Source organism: Microchirus variegatus (assembly GCF_963457635.1).
Source record: "Microchirus variegatus genome assembly, chromosome: 1".
Classification (NCBI taxonomy): domain Eukaryota; kingdom Metazoa; phylum Chordata; class Actinopteri; order Pleuronectiformes; family Soleidae; genus Microchirus; species Microchirus variegatus.
In genome coordinates this window covers 610,451-628,204 of record NC_139802.1, presented here as the reverse complement: position 1 = coordinate 628,204, position 17,754 = coordinate 610,451, and the positions used below count along the sequence as shown (strand labels likewise).

Genomic DNA, 17,754 nt, shown 5'->3' with positions numbered 1-17,754 from the left:
CATTCTATCGCGGGATCTCACGAACTCGCGTCCGTTCGAGATTATCACGTGATCTTCCGTGAAGCTGAAGCATCGATGAGCTGAAGAAGCTGATTTGGTAAGACATTTATCAACAAAATAAAACACCAAGAGCACTGTACCTGAAAGCACATCTTTGAATGGGGAAAACAATTCAAATTCTCATAGCTATATACGTTTCAGAGACCTTATAATAATAATAATTGGCCTGTATGAAGAGAATTCTCCATTCTGACTAACGTTCGAGACAGTAATCAGAAAACTGGAAATCAAACATTTTTACTGTAAAGTTTTAGAGAAATTTAAATTTAAACGTCCCACATTTGCACCTTTTTAATCGAAAACAATTCTCAACTTTGATAAGATAAACAAAACAATGTTTTCCATAAATTCTGACATGACTATCTATTTATTTTGAAAACCGGATGTAGATATTCTTAAACGCCTCTGTAAGGAGGGCAGTGAAATTCAGCGTCAAACAATTTGACCACAGATAAACTAGTGTCACATAAATTAACCACTTGTTACACAAGTGAACCGTTATGTTTACAATAAAAAAAACAATAACAATGTCACACGTCAGTACAGCGCGGCTCAAAAAAATAAAAACATAAAAGCGTTCGTGAGTTTTACTATCCACTCGTGAACGCGCACGTCTGCTCTGACGTCACCGCCCGCGACAGTCTCATAGAAAGCAACATGGCGGAACCTGGTGAGAACAAGCGTGGCCTCGAACATTTGGACGAATATGAACCTAAACCTGCGAAATACATGCGCAGCCTCCACGCGCGGATGGCAGAGAGGAGACTGGTGGTTGTTCTGGAGGGAGCGTCGTTAGAGACCGTCAAGGTAAAGCTTTCACTGTGTTGTTGTCATCGCTGCTGGAACCAATGAAAAACACCATATCTGTTATATACGGAAGTACTTTTAAAGTCAACTTTATACATTTGTTTCTATACAATTTATAGAAAATTAATAGAAACAAATGTATAACGTTGACTTTTAAAGTACTTCCGGGGGTCTCAAACTGGCGGCCCCCCAATCGATAACATGCGGCCCCCCACTTATTATCATGTTATAATGAAAACATGACCCACGACCTGAGCGTCTATTAAACACAGTGTCTAACTGAGGCACAGCTGCCAGTAATAGAATATAATGTGTTTTTTATAACCGTAATAATAAGACATTTGGTCATAATTATCCCATTATTAACCCTATAAGGTACGGACCAAGAAAAAAGTAAAGGAAAAATTATTGATTTATGTGTGTGGAAGCAAGTGAATTGAGTGTTTTGTTGTTGTTTTTTCTCTAGGTTGGAAAAACATTTGAGCTGTTAAACTGTGATCAGCACAAAAATATGATCGTCAAAAGTGGAAGAAATCCAGGACACATAAGACCAGACATCACACATCAGGTACTCGCTGATAATAAACGGATAATTAAGGTTGTGATATCAGTGTTGATATCAGACATGAAAAGGTCGATTGGAGCCATACTATATTGCAATATATCATATAGTGAACTATGTTGTAGTAATTTAGAAACAATATTTCTGTTACACAGTTTGGCCACTAGAGAGCACTGACAGCTTAATGTTTCAACTGTGAAATCTCCCATTCACATTATACAGTATCTCAGCCATAACATTATACTTATATGCTTGTGTGACTATGTTATAACACACACACACAATGAGCAATGTGTGGTTAATTGTATTTATTATTCTCAACTTGATATTGTGTAACCATTACATTACAATTGTATTGTACAGCTTTATTGGTACAAAATGAGTATATGTCCAACTGTGTACAGGTGGATTTAAGTCATCAGATTAGTAATTACTGATTTGTAAACTCATCTATGAAGCATAACAGCCTTTAACGGCTGGTCAAATATTTTATACAGGTTATTAATCTATATCTTAGTATAAATATTCATACAGGCAAACTAACAATAGAAGTTGTTTGGTCCAGAAAATGTTGAGAAATATATACAATTGTAATGATTTCTTTCTTAAACGAAGGGGGAAATAATAGACAATGTTTACATTGAAGAAGCTGAAATATCAGGGAGCTTGTTTTAATTTATAAAAAAAATAAACACTTATCCACATAGTTAAGGATTAGTTTAGTAATCACATGATCGATTCATGTATGTTTGTACACTACCTGTCAAAAGTTTTACATTTTTCCAGTTTTCTTGAAATTCAAGCTATTCATTGGACTTGTTTGTGTGCAGTAGATGTAGTCGATGCTTTTTTCCTTTTTGTTTCTTACTAATAACACATTTCCTGAATCATTGTGTAGTGTCTGCTGATGTTGATGGACAGTCCCCTGAATCGTGCAGGCCTGCTGCAGGTTTACGTCCACACAGAGAAAAACGCCTTAATCGAGATCAACCCACAGACCCGTATACCGAGGACCTTCCCCCGCTTCTGTGGCCTTATGGGTAAAATACCACCTCAGTTGTGTCTTTATTGTGTATGAAGCACATATTTTTGATGTGTAGGCAGTCAAGTCTTAGACATTTGTGTCATAGTTTCTCACCCGTTTGTTGCTTCTGTCATCTCAGTTCAGCTGCTGCACAAGCTGAGTGTCAGAGCTGCCGATGGTCCACAGAAGCTTCTGAGGATGATTAAAAACCCGGTGTCCGACCACCTGCCTCCCGGATGCCCTCGCATCAGCACCTCCTTCTCTTCGGGAGAGGCCGTCTGTCCCCGGACTGTGGTGCCAGAGGGACCAGCTGCAGTGGTGATTGGAGCATTTGCACATGGAGCGGTGAGAAAAATGCTTTACATTTTACATGGCAACTCATTCACTGCATTACTTTAACGTGCAGTGTTGGTGACTGATCTTTTCTGTTTTTTTTGTTTTTTTTAGGTGAATGTGGACTACACAGAAAAGACGGTGTCAATCAGTAACTACCCGCTCTCTGCGGCGCTTACCTGTGCCAAGATGTGCTCTGCCTTTGAGGAGGTGTGGGGTGTCCTGTGACCAAACGAATGGACTTGCGTTGGGACTACGTGGACACTTTTTCAGTGGACTTGTCATGGATATGACGGAAAGATTGCATCACGTCTGTTTTTCCGTGGACTGAATGGCCGAGCGTAGGCATGTATTTTTGCTCAGTGTATATGAGCCACCTTGTGGATTATACGCAGATTTTCTTACCAAAATCTCCCTTTCTCTGTTTTTGTACCATTACCAAATGTTGCAACGGATTCCTGAAGCTATTTAATGTTCCATTAAAACATTTACCATTTGATAATTTGTGATTTTTTTAAGTAGAAACAAAGATAATATGGATTCCCCTACTTAATAATAATAATAATGCATTATATTTAAGGCGCCTTTCAAGACACTCAAGGTCGCCGATCAACATCAACAAAGCTACTCTGGTTCCACTTCAAGCAGATACAACGGTAATCTGTTCCTTACACACTGATGCAATTCTGTACAGAAATCTGAAATGTTTTTATTATCATTATTATTATTATTATTAGTGCAGTGCCCATAGGAAGTATGCATTCCTATAGTGCAGGGGTCTCAAACTCAAAACAACAACTGTTCACAATACTGCATCATGATATCACACACAACAACAAGTGTATTTATATATGTAATGTAATGTTGTATATGATACATTTAATAATGGGATAATAGCAAACATATATCATATTCTATCACCTCGTTGGCAGCTGTGCCTCAGTTACACACTGTGTTGAAAAGATGGGGAGGTCGTGGGCCATGTTTTCATTATAACATGGTATTAAGTGGGGGGGGCCACCAGTTTGAGACCCCAGTAAATTTGTAAATTTCCCCACTGCGGGACGAATAAAGGACTTCTTATCAGGCCGCCAGTTTGAGACCTGTGCTATAGTGGGAGCTGAAGAAGATTTGTCAGTAATGGCCGAGTAATGTGACCATTACTCCCAACTCGTTTCAGTATAACTCCTTATTCTGCGTTGAACCGTGTGAAAATGTCTCACCCACCATGAGAGCCAGAGACGGCCTCTTCACTCCCACCTCCCTGCTTCCAGACAGCACAGCTGCTGCTGATGAGCCGCTGCCTGTCTGGAGTAACGTGATCAATCAATCAATCAAGAACACAGACGCAACTTGCTTTATAGATAGGTTATTATTATTATTTACATTAATACTAAACAGCTTGTGCAATTGACAAAACATGCAAACGCATCCTAAAAACAATCGAGGCTTATACAGAAGTAGATAAACTTTCATCTTATCAACAGTTTACCAACATCCACTGTGAGCTTGGCTTATTTTTACAGCAACACATGGATGTCAGTATTTTAGCAGACAATTTACTAACTAACAAAAACCAGGAAAGTCTCCTCAGCATGTTTGTAGGAAAGGTTGCTGGGTTTTACTGGGACACTGGAGGCTCGTAGGACACAGGTGAGATTTGGCACAAATGACTGTGATCAAGAAGGAGGGCTCCAAAGGCATGAACTCATGGTAGAGGTCAATGTCACAATTAACCTGGTGGAAGGTTGGATTAAAAGATGAGGGATCAGTGGGTGATGGGAAGCAATAATTAAAAAAAATAAATCAATAAAATAAAAGACAAAATGAATAATTACCTGAGAAAAAGAGGAGAGGAACAGGCGAGTTTGTGAGAAACCCAAGATCAACGTGTCCCTTGGACGTGTCTTTAGAGATAAGTGATAAGCCTAAATGGACAAAATATGAATTTGTGAGCTTATTGTTGTTGTTGACATACAAGCACACACACACACACACACACACACACACACACACACACACACACACACACACACACACACACACACACACACACACACACACACACACACACACACACACACACACACAGAGAGAGAGAGAGTGAAGATGGTGTCTCACCTGCAGTGCTATCTGCAGTGCAGAATACTGCACCCACACCTCCTGTCGCTGTGCTGCAGAGAGCGACAGCGCTGCACCTCTGCTCGCGTTTGCTGTCACTGTGAGATAGTGAGTCCACACACAGTCGCCCACAGCATGCACCGTCTCACTCTGAGAGTAAACTACAACACACACACACTTGTCACAATGCAGTGTGTATATCAGCGGAGGTGGAAAAAGTACTCAAATATTGTACTCAAGTATAAGTACCAATATGCTGATGGAATATTATTCAAGTAGAAGTAAAAAGTAGTTCATTTGAAATGTACTTTAAGTAAAAGTTACTTAGTTACTTTGCGTGGGGTGTGAGGGTACGGTGGCCCAGAGGTGTCAGGCCAAATACAAACACCACAACACAAAAGGTGTATATTTTCCCCCTGTAGGTTTTCATTGTGCTGATTTTTTATTTTTACTCAGTAACGGATAGGATTTATAAAGTAACTAAGTACAATACTTGAGTCAATACGTACTCAGGTAAAATACAAAATCCTGATTTTAAATTGTACTTAAAAAATACAAAATACACACAAAAAAAAGTATTCAATACAGTAACTTGAGTAAATGTATTTGGTTACTTTCCACCTCTGTGTATCAGAATCACTGCAATAAGACGTGAGCTTCTCTTACTGTCGGGCAAAAGCAAGTGGAGAATATCTTTGGCGATGAGGAAACCCACTACACCATAGTTCATTGCCCTATAAAAGAGGAATATAAATGATGAATGATTATATTAATATTACTATAGTGCTAGTGTTAAAACCAGTCACTTCTTTACCTGGGATAGGTTGGATGGAAGATGGGCGGGACAAAAATTCCCATGGGAAAGAGGAGCTTGTTACCCAGGAGAAGGGGAGAGACTGACAGACTGCAAGAGATGAGCAAAGATTAAACCAATGATAGGAATGGTTCATTCTATTTCATTTTAAGAGAAGCAGAACCGGCACTCACATATCAACCGGCTGGGTTTGCTCGCTCAAGATTTTTCTGCGTCTCTTTTGCCACAAAGACAGAAGCTGGACGTAGTTGGAGAAGAAGCTGTTAGAGCTCACTGACACCTGGAAACACACAAAGTCCACGTCATTCGTGTTTTGTTTTTCAGTTGCAGTTAAAGGCCAAGTACTTGGTTTCCTTCATGTACATCTAAAAGAATAGTGACCATGTCTTCATGATAATAAATGAACTATTAAAGGGATAGTTCAGACATTTGGGTTTTTGTAACATAACTTCCATATCATACTTCTGAGTGCACCAATGTCTGTGATATCTTAAAGTGGACCTAGACCGGAAGTTCCAATGAACACTGTTTTTTTGGTGTGTATCTGCGTCATTACCTTGTTTATGAAGCCCTGAAGGTTCTAAACAAACAGTTCAGTCACTGCTGAGAACACTGTGTTATATTGTAATCTCAGGCTCAGTGAGATCTCTGAAAAAACCTGGTCCGGTTACGTAAACAGCATTTCTCCTGAACAGCAGATCCTCCTGCTCCGGGCACTAGTCCGGGCACATCCGGTTGCGTACATTGAACCACAGAAGAAGAATAACGTCCGTTGTGGAGGTGTTTCACGAGCGACAGTGTCTTCTGACTCTGGGTCTGACTCTGGGTCAAAGGTCGTCAAAGGGACTGAGGCGGGGAGTCGTGAAGAAGCTATTTTTAAACACTGTTAAAACAATGTTTTGATAATGAGTAGCAGTGCATCCACCGTTCCAGAGGGGGGAGCTGTGCTTCTGAGAGCTGGTGTGCTGAATATGTCACTTCCGGGTATTGGCCAATCACAAGACTCTGTCTTCTGGGTGTGAGATTTATGTCTGAAACACCGCGGCTGAGGACAGCGTCAGTAAGGAGAGATTTCTATCGGCTCGTTTACAACAACTAGGAGGTTTTTGAGCATAAAAACAAGTTAATGTATGTAAGTAGACCTCCATAACTAACATATATGTGCAACAGGACCACTATATGAGTACGTGAGCTTTAAAATGTGATTGCTGCTTCATCTCATTGTTAAACTTCTTTCTTTGTTTCACCTGGAAACTGTTTGAAAACCTCTTACTCTCCCACACTAGGAAAACTGCCTTTTTTAAGCCCACGTGGACAAGATTTCAAACACAGAAGTCACAAGATAACAGTAAAGTACAGTTTCCAGCCAGAAAAGGTGGTGTCCAGGCGTCCAGATCCCATGCCGGTTCGTGTAAATGGTAGGAATCTCGAGGTGGAGGCACGCTCAGCAAATTCTGTGTTGATAATATGTCAATGCCTTGTGCAACCACACCTAAGAAAACCCTCAACTATCCCTTTAATGTACACAAATGTATTGCATTCAATGTAATATCTTCAAAACTGTTGTAATGTCAGGGTGTGGTGTACCGTAGAAAAAAGCAGGTCAAGCTCAGCTTCACTAGAGATCTCACTCGTGGTCCTTGGAATTAAAGACTGAACCTGGACAGCAGACAAATGATATCATGGATATTTCATAACACAGTTAAAAATACAAGTACAATATCAATTCTTGCTTTATCCATTACCCTTTTCATAACAGTCCGGAGAGACGTCTGATTTGTCCACTTTAGCTCGTGTAATTTAGACTTGAAGGTGGAAAGGATATTTTGAATAATCTCCTCAGCCTGTTGAACAATAAAGCTCCAGATTAAACCGTTGCATTCATCATGATCTAAATGACCACATTCCCTTTGTACCTCTTTGTGTGACGTCCTCTCACTGAGGAGGTGAGTAAGCACTGAGTCAAAGCCTCTCTTTGTCTCCAGCACACAGCGTTTCCAGCGAGGAGCTTCCTGCTGAGTCAGTCCACAAAGAAGACAAATCAATTCGTAAACAAACACCTGTATATTTTCTTGTAGTCACATGTTATGGTTCATCGTGTTGACTGACTCACTCCATCGCTTTTATCCAGAACCTCAGATGAAGCTGTTGCAGTTGCAGAGAATCTGGAGTCCATGGCAGGCATCAGGGTGTTCAGCAGATTCAGGACCATGTAGGTTTGAAGAGGATCACTGTGTGGAATCAAACCAGACAGTAAAAGGGTCAAAAAGACAACAAAGTCAATGTTATTTTGCACGTTCGAGCTCCCCGTTACCTACGTGCTGCTCAACTCGTGCTTGTTCTGCCATTTTCCAACGATGGTGGACATTTGTTCTATGTAAGGCAGGTTGTGCACAAGGATGTGATCATTTTCCTCTAGGGGCAGTGGTTGGAAAGCAGCCTGCAGACAACCCAACCAATCGATGGCAGGCGCCTGGATCTGTGGGAGCATTGATGTAAAGAAATCAGATCATTAAGTGGATTCAGACACAGTAAAGCAGGGGTCTCAAACTCAAATGACCTGGGGGCCAAAGCGCATCTATTGTGGTCAAGAGGGGGCGGCATAGAGAACTAGAAGTGGGGAAAAAAACAACTGTTTACAATATTGCATCATGATATCACACGTATACTTAAAGGTGCCATATGTAAGAATGTGGCCAAAAACAGTTACTACATTCAAATTCAAAATACTGACGTCTTTTAGGTTTTGTTTTCTGACTTAACTGGCAACCTGTGGTTGCTCGGCAGCTGAGACTCTACTGACTGCAATGATTGGTAGACTGCGGTAGGTGGCGCCACATGCATAAACATGATTTCAAGTCTGCAAAATATATTTTTAATGCAAATATTTTGTCTGTACTGTTGTTGTTGGTGAGTTCAGTTTGTTATATGAACATTATTCCTGAGTCTCTGTGACATATTAGGAGGATTTTATCATTTATTACATAATGCACCTTTAATAACACTATTTATGATGCAAAATCAATGTTTTAAGATCAAAAACAGACATTTAATTTCAATGACATAAATAATAGTGTGGACAACTTCAATTAAAATTTGTATACCAGGAGCTGTTTCGAGCACTGCCATTCGTGGCTCGGGCCCTAACAAGTGTATTTATATATGTCATTGAATGTTGTACATGATACATCTAATAATGGGATAACTATGACCAAATGTCTTATTATTACTGTTATAAAAAAACATTATATTCTATCGCTGGCAGCTGTGCCTCAGTTACACACTGTGTTTAATAGACGGTGAGGTCGTGGGCCATGTCGATTGGGGGGGCCGCATGTGGCCCCCGGGCCGCCAGTTTGAGACCCCTGTAGCAAAGTTTTCCGAGCCTTTCGCCGCTTGTACCTGGAGCTCCATGATGGACATACGCTGATACTGCTGTCCTTTAGAGAGACGATACTGCAGAGGTGTAGCAGCCACGGCGAGCTCAGAGGACAGAGACATGAACGTGCCCACATGCATCATGTTGCTGGTGGAAGGAGCACCGAGTAAAGCCAGGTACCTCTGACACAACGCCAAGAAGGGACGCAGGGCCTGGATTGAAAATAATAATAATAATAAGAAGAAGTGAGATAAATGAATGTTGCCTTCATCAAAAGATTTAAACAGTCAGGAAAAGCTTGGACATTAACCTCAGTTTTAGCTCGAGACTTCTGTGTCTTGTTGTTCCATTCAATCGGGATCAAAAGTTCCGGCTGATCGATCTATTGACAAAGAGGAAACTTGAGTACAGACTGTTATGCAACCACCTGCCATCTGCATAATAACACAGCTCATAGCGCTTCACACACAGTTTGCCAGGAGACATACTAGCAGCTGCAGCTATGGGTCGGAAATGATAAACATTCCCAAACCTAAAAAGCCCCACTACCCTGCTCAAAAACGTCTCAACCAGGGGAGAAGAAAAACTAGGCTCTACATTAGAGATGTGTTAAAATATAGACACCTGAAAGTGGAGAGAAGTTATGGACAGATATGCTGGTGTGAACAGTTATATGGATAAACTTTCATTTTAAATGTTGAAGGTCGTTTATATGTATTTTACATAAAACAGCATCTACTTTAAATAACGACACAAACCCGTCTCTGCAGTGGCAGCGTTCCTCCCTAACACACAGTACGTTAGTACTCACAAACAGTCCTAATGCATACTAGCCTGTATGTATTGTTTGGTCTTTCCATGAGCAGCTTCTTTTGGGTCTTTCCCCACAAAGACATTGAAGAATGGAAAGGTGGCGTAGTCTCTCATCAGGGTGCTCAGTGTGGAGTTGAAGTCAGTATTATTCCACGGGCCTGATACTGCCCAACCACCCAGCTGCACACACACACACACACACACACACACAGTTTTTACTCTCAAGCCCCTGTATTTGTACCCACATGCAGTTTTAAGACAGACACATCTTTATCACATAGCTTACAGACACAACTAGTGTTGGTGTAAGATACTCCTGGAAGTGCAATAAGTTACTTATTGAATATGACTTTTAAGTTCAAAAGTGATTAAATTACTTTACGTATTTCTTGTATCAAAAGTAAAAAAAAGTTACATTTCTTGTTATATTCCAATATTACTGTTGTAAATACAATCAAAAATTGATGCACAAATACTGAGCGTGAATACACTTAAAGGGATACTTCACAGATTTGAATGTGGCTTTGTTTTGCTAGAATAGCAGTAGTATTTTTTTAGAAAATGTGCTTCCCTCCCTCAGTTTTTCACTGAGTTGTAAAAAAATCTGTTTTCCATTTTCAAAATGTGTCCTACTGTGATGCAACACGCGTCATTTGACTCACAGTAGGGCACAGTTGGATAAGGGAAAACAGATTTTTTTACAACTCAGTGAAAAACTGAGGGAGGGAAGCACATTTTCTAAAAATACTACTGCTATTCTAGCAATACAAAGCCACATTCAAATCGGTGAAGTATCCCTTTAATTGTAATAAAAGAATAGCAGTTAAACTGCTGAACTCCAGACACCTTATCACAATTTTCACTGTTTTCAACATTTTTCCAATATGACCTGCTGCGCATACAAATCATTATAAGGTAGTTTTGCATTTGGTTTAGGTAAGACATAAAACTAATGCAATCTAGTAAAGCAGTAAATAAGCATTACGTTGTAGTCATTAGTTGTTGTCATTTATAACTGCTTTGTAGTTTCTTATACGGCTCATTAATGGGTAATAATACTGCAGTAGTATTGCAAACTGCCCAACACTGGACATGACATAAAACATAAAATAAAAGCATTATTAAGTGTTAGATACAGAACAGAGTGAGATAAAAGTGCTCCATGCTCCAACTAATGAAGACTTTAAATACATGATAAACACAAACACTTGACCAATACTAGAAACAATTAATGTGGCAAGAAAAAATAAACATATTAAACTTTTTGATTATTATCGTTATTATTATTTGTCACAATTTTTCACTGACTGTTGGATTAAAACATTGGTTCTCAAAGTGCGGCCCGGGGGCCAATGGCGGCCCACAATGAATTACAGTTGATAGTTTTAATCCAGGAGCTACTAAGCTTGTTAAATGTTAATTGGACATTACTGGATACAGACCAATAAGTGTAAACAAAAATACTGGGTATTTACCTGGTTTCTTTATGGTGAATTTTAGTGTATTATTGTGTTATAAGCTGGTAATAAGCAGGTAGCTACAGCCCCCAATTACTAGCTATTTACCCAGTAAATATATGGTAACAGAAATGTGTTACTTGGTATTAACCTGTAATTAGAAAGTAAGAACAATGGCCAAAATACTGGGTAATTACACAGTAAATTATAAAGCGTTATTATATTAATGCTTAAATTACATTATATTAACGCTTATATTACTTAACGCTAAACTGTAGAACTGCAATCTGGTCATTAAAATTATTACAAATGGGATTTATTTCTGTTTTTTTCCTTTGTTTTTCCTTTGACGGCCCTCAGTCCATTGTTGGGTTCCTAAATTGGCCTCAGGTATCAACACTTTGAGAACCCCTGGATTAAATGATATTATACATCTCTAGATTGTAGACTTCTACTGTATGTGGCGGGAGGAACTCATATTAACTGTGTAGACGAGGATGTAAGTCATTACTTTACAAACAGCTTGTTTTAAATAAGCGTTTATATAGTATAGGTGTATAGTATATGAAAGTCCTACTTTAAGGATGAGTGTGAGGAATGGCTCCACACCAGCTGTCTCTATGGATCCTGTGTCCAAACAGGAGTGGTAGAACGCTCTGGTCTTCTGCACAGCTGAACTACTGTTTCTATCACTGGATTCTGTGAAAAACACAGTTCAGATCACACACACACACACCTTTTATTGACCTGCAGTAACGCTCAGAGGTCAAAGGTCATCGTTCCTCTTACCCAGAATCTCCTTGAGATACTGCAGCAGCTCTGTTTCCCTGTCCAGTATTTTTTCCTCTCTCACTTCTCTGTTTTCTCTCTCTCTGTTCTCAGTCTGGTTCCACGGAGATCCGGTAACGCCCGTGGTCGTTCTCCTCCCCCTGCTCTCTGGTGTGAACCTCTCAGATCCACACGTGAACAAGAAGTAGTCGCATGGCTTCGTGAAGGGGTCAGCGGACGCCGACAGACGGGCCGAGGCCTTCTGACAGGCTTGAGAAACACATGACACTATGGGAAAGAATGAGAGTGAAAGTTAGACAAGAGTTCTTCATTTTACTTCATTATTGGGCAACATCATCATCATCTCTCTGTGGAGACTTACCAGGGTCTGTCTGAGTTTTGTTCCGAGAGATAAAGTAAATGCATCCTGCGAAGGCAGCGCACAAGGAAAACACCAACAACAGGAGAAGCAGCTTTCTGTGTTTTATCCACAGTGGTTTTGCTCGGTTTGTCTCACGCTCAATCTGTGTTTGTTGCTCAGCGTCAGTCAGGAGTGGCAGCTGTAACAAAGGAGGAGGCTGAAGACTCCTCTCACGTTCTGGCTGGAATGATGGTGGGATTGACAGCTGAGGTTGGAAGAGAGCAAGTGTTTAAACCAGGGGTCCCCACACTTTTCCCTGTGAGGGACACATAACTTTTCCATCCTCTGATGGGGGCCGGAGTCCGTTTGTAACAGATAAAGTGTGACGATCACAGGGGTGCCCATACTTTAACATTTATTGTTTTCCAAATATTAATAACCCTTTCTGGGATCTGCACAGAAAAAAAAAAGTCAGGAAATAAATAATAACACTATTTGTGAAATAAATAATAACCAAATAACCCTCTCTGGCATCTTCACAGAAAAAAATGGTCTTAACTAACCTTTTCGCCATTATTCCGTTCAGGGGTTAGCCAGGATTCACGTGGCCAGAAAAGAAAATCATAATGGTCTCTGGTATTGTTCAGGGGGCCGGGCCAAATGTGGAGGCGGGCCGTATGTGGCCCCCGGGCCGTAGTTTGGGGACCACTGGTTTAAACAATAAAATATACCACCTGCAGATGGTATTTACATTTGACCATTTTTGTGGTAGAAACACTGTGCGAAATCCAGGGGGTTCTGGGGGGTTAGACCCCACTCGAGACCCCCTGAAAGCCTCAGAGGCAAAATTTCAGTTTTACACACAGTATATGATGTACATATACACTTTGCATGCTTTCTTATGTGGAAAAGGCCCAAACAAGCCCACATCTGACAGGGAAGATAGCCAATAATGCAGGGTGGCACCTGGGCTGGTGGAATAGTATTCCACATCAAATGGGAGATGGGACCCATTTGATGGGCAATGTGGGTATTTCACACACTGAGTAAAAATATAACAAATGTTCTTGAATCTGCAATCACATTTGTTGTTGATGTTGTTGTTTGTAGTCGTCTCACTTTACTAGTGCAATGTTGCTGTTGCCTCCATCAGTCCTGACATGAAACAAATCACTTCCAAATATGCAGAGCAGGTGACACAAGAGCTAAACACTGCTATACTGAGACACTCTACTGCACTGAGAGCTGTGTGAGGCTAATGGACTTAATCAAAGAAAAAAATTCCCAGGGGGCCCTTCCTTCCAACCAGTGTTCATCACCATTATGTTATAAATAATCTGACACCAACGAAAAATGTATGAGTTCAAAATATTTTCTTTTCCGAAATGAATGAAATAACATGGAAAAACCTTGTAATTAAAAAGTTTGTGAAAATATAAATGTAAAGAACAATAAAATACTGTAAATAGCTTTAAAAAAAACTATATAAACTTAGTACACTGTAAAGAACCCACATTATGAACTGTTGTACTGTATGAGAAAGTCAGGGAGTGGCAGAGAAGTATGTGAGGGTGGTGCAGGACATGTGTGAGGACAGTGAGACAGTGGTGAGGGTGAGACTACATCGTGTTTGCAGTGGTGATGGACAGGTTGGCAGGAGAAGAAGCAGATTATGGGGCACGGAAGTGCCATAAACGGGGAGGGTGAGGGCTTCATTGGGTGTTGATTCAGGGGTCATAAAATACGAACCTTACTTCCTGTTGTTGAAAGGAAGTAAGGTTAAAATGAAATATTGTGTTTAACATTGTGAGAGAAGCGATGCTGATTTCTTTCTATTCAACAGATGATAATAAAGAGGAGATAGAATAGAACAAATAAAGTCAATACAACCATATCCTAAAAACTAGATACAACAACAGTGTGAGAACCACTTCTGTGCCCATCTTTGTTTACAAAGAGTATTTTATATTCTTCTGCCAGATGAAGCCAGACAGGCAGTGCCGTTTCTTGCTATATGCGGACTATGCAGCTGCACAGGGCCCCACAGCCACCAGGGGGCCCCCAAACTGCAAGTTAAGACTCATATTTTATTATATTTTTGAGACTTAAAAGTACCTGTCTTTATTTGCATGTATTGGATGCATTCATTATGCATATATTTGCAAAGCATGTAAGTGTTTGTGGGGTAATCAGAAAAAGTTAGGAATCTCTACCTCGAGTTTGAAAAAAAATAGGGGCCCCCTAATAGTATCTCACATAGGGCCCCCAAACAGCTAGGAACGGCCCTGCAGACAGGTTACGTCAGATTATATTGTCATCTGCGGTGAGGGTAGGAGAGGTGGAGTTACTGTATGTACTGGTGAGGAGAGGGATGAAGGTTAGTCGGAGCAAGTCAGACTCAATAAAAGTGAGACAAGTGGTGAAGATACAAGGAGCAGAGGTGGAGAAAGTGGATGAGTTTAAACACTTGGGGTCAAACACGTAAAGCAATGGACAGAGCACAAGAGATTGTAGGAGGGTGGAGAGGAGTGGACCAGTGTGAGACCTGCTATCATGTATATGGCTTTGAGACGGTGATACAGGAGGCGGAGCTGAAGATGCTGAGATTTTCATTGGCAGTGACCATGATGAACAGGATGAACAGGATTAGAAACGAGCACATTCAAGGGACAGCTCAGGTTGATCAGTTTGGAAATAAAGTAAGAGAGGCAAGGTTGAGGTGGTTTGATCATGGGCAGAGGAGGGAGAGTGATTATATTGGACAAAGGATGTTAAAGATGGAGCCGCCAGGCAAGAAGAACATAGGAAGACCACAGAGAAAGGTCATGGATGTTGGATCATGGGGAGAGGAGACAAGAGACCGACAGAGAAAAGCTGAAAGAAGCTGTTGTAATAGTTGCAACGTTCACTAACTCCTCTGACGTCCATGAGCTATTTTACCAAACAGTGTTCTTTCCTTCCAAGAAGTTTCAAACATAACAACAGGAAATGAAAGCAGAGTTTTGTGTTGCTGAGTGTTTTTCCTCTTCCTTCCGATAAATCACCTGGTAACACATTTTCTATGATCTTCACCCAAATATCATAATTGATAAGCTGCACAAAAGTGCAGAGTTGACCCACAACAATTTCAGAAGAGTTAAAGGTCCAGTGTGGTGAGACTGCAGAGTGTAAAAAACAAAGGACTCTGCTGCTCAACACTCACATTCCCAAGTGCGTCAGTGACCTTCACACACCACAGACCATGTTCTTCTTCTTTGTATGAAATGCACACTGTGGCTTTTTTCTGTTCCATGTGACCTGCTTTAAAATGGCTTTTTCCTAAGGTACAAAGTTTCCTCTGAGGCATTAAAAAAACTAATGTTTTTGTTTGTTTACTAATGTTATTACATTTCTGCCCATAATGTATCCTACATGTTACACAATGGACCTTTAAAGGTGCCATATGTAAGAATGTGGCCAAAAACAGTTACTACATTCAAATTCAAAACACCAAGGTCTTTTAGGTTTTGTTTTTTTGACGTAACTGGCAACCCGTGGTTGCTCGGCAGCTGAGACTCTACTGACTGCAATGATTGGTAGACGGCGGTAGGTGGCGCCACATGCCAAAACATGATTTCAAAACATAAACATGATTTACAGTCTGCAAAATATATTTTTTAATGCAAATATTTTGTCTGTACTGTTGTTGTTGGTGAGTTCAGTTTGTTATATGAACATTATTCCTGAGTCTCTGTGACATATTAGGAGGATTTTATCATTTATTACATAATGCACCTTTAATATTGATTTCAACATTCTAAAGTATACACACCATTCTTACTCCTAATCCTAGACACTTCATAATGTGTCCTGTGTACCTAATAAAGTGGCCGGTGAGTGTATATGGACTGAAGGGACTACATCACAGTGGTGACAGAGGGACCGTTTTAACACTTTATCACATAGAGGTGAATCTTATCAATAGAGAACAGGTATCTATTCCAACACTGAGCTGTAATACTATACACATACTGTTCGTATTTTAACAGACCATCGCTGACAGAGCAACAACTACAGTAGAGTAAATTACAAATGTGGATCCTCTCCAGTCCCTTGTTATCTCTCACATACAGCGATGAGTAACTGTTGACAGAGATATACAGTACGTCGTATGTCAGAAAAAGCACAGAATGTATATTTTCAATCGTTATCGTTAACACCCCCCCCGCCATAGCTGACATGGGAAAAGGTCAGCTGACACATGGCTTAACATTTTGCATGTCATACTTGTGAACAATGACTCAGCAACTTTTCCCCTCCTCATTTAGTCATAAACTCATACGATAAAATTTCAACAACACCTTGGATTGTATTTGACTATTGGGGCACACACACTTTGTGTGGTGTTGTTTGCACTCATTATTTCAAGAAGTGCACATGCTGCTGTGCAAATATTAGTGATACGTTGAGAAATGTACCAAAAACAACCATAATATGAGCAGCATGTAAACTTTACTGGAAAATGCTGATTAACACAAGCTTGTTTTATTTGCCCTTTGGTTCCCAGCATTACTCAGCAGTGCAGACCTCACTCACAGTAACCCCCACATTTGAAAACCTCATAACTTGACTTATATGGCTTTTCTCCAGTTTCCAGCAACTAAAACCCACATCAGCCTCGTTACCATGTGAATATGGTAAACACGGCTTCATAACAAAATAGCAACCTTAGCTTACCTCAAGCTCTATTGGAGTTTCACTCATTCTTAGCATGTGGACGTCCTGCTCTGGGTTTCTTCTGTCTTTTTAAATGTGATGTCTCTCATGTGCACCCCCCTCCTGCTGTCCCTCTGTCAAACAGCTGTCATCTCAGCCCTCTATCTCTTTCTATCACTCTCTCCTCATCCCACACTGATAAAAATAAGTCTGCAAGCAACACGTGACCCTGAAAAGCAAAGGCTGTGGTATCACTTCCCTCGCATTCGTGGGGATGTTCTATGGTTTGTAAAGAAAAACCGACATGAAGATTTGTATTTTGAGTTTTTGCAAAGGCTTGGGAACAGAGAGCAGGAAGTGGTTGATCAAGGCTGACACGTTTGCTTTTGCCTACACATTGTCATATTGCATTGAAAGAAAGACAAACACTTCTTGGAAAGTAAACACACCTTAGAAGCAGACGCACACATGGATGCTGTCGTCACTATCAGCACAACATATGGCTGGGCGCAGCTGATAGCAGTTTTTAAAGTTGTGATGCTCGTGTGAGAGGCAGCACA

General features: G+C 40.5%; 2 protein-coding genes across 2 annotated transcripts; one reads left to right on the top strand and one right to left on the bottom strand.

The window, feature by feature from the left end:
- Positions 1-717: 717 nt before the first annotated feature.
- On the top strand, positions 718-3,193 carry emg1 (EMG1 N1-specific pseudouridine methyltransferase; the record flags this gene model as incomplete). The annotated part of the gene is made up of 5 exons (XM_083899686.1): positions 718-867; positions 1,334-1,435; positions 2,328-2,469; positions 2,593-2,798; positions 2,901-3,193. The coding sequence occupies 5 exons, from the start codon at positions 718-720 to the stop codon at positions 3,012-3,014; spliced, it is 714 nt and encodes a 237-aa protein (XP_083755812.1). The 3' UTR covers positions 3,015-3,193.
- Positions 3,194-4,376: 1,183 nt separating this feature from the next.
- Positions 4,377-12,914, bottom strand: kel (Kell metallo-endopeptidase (Kell blood group); the record flags this gene model as incomplete). The annotated part of the gene is made up of 18 exons (XM_083894035.1): positions 4,377-4,523; positions 4,625-4,714; positions 4,908-5,068; positions 5,574-5,641; positions 5,722-5,811; positions 5,895-6,001; positions 7,309-7,380; positions 7,467-7,565; positions 7,638-7,733; positions 7,835-7,952; positions 8,040-8,200; positions 9,124-9,312; positions 9,411-9,482; positions 9,935-10,093; positions 11,948-12,069; positions 12,160-12,426; positions 12,521-12,764; positions 12,810-12,914. 18 exons carry the CDS (start codon positions 12,912-12,914, stop codon positions 4,377-4,379), a joined length of 2,367 nt encoding a protein of 788 aa, XP_083750161.1.
- Positions 12,915-17,754: the final 4,840 nt, after the last annotated feature.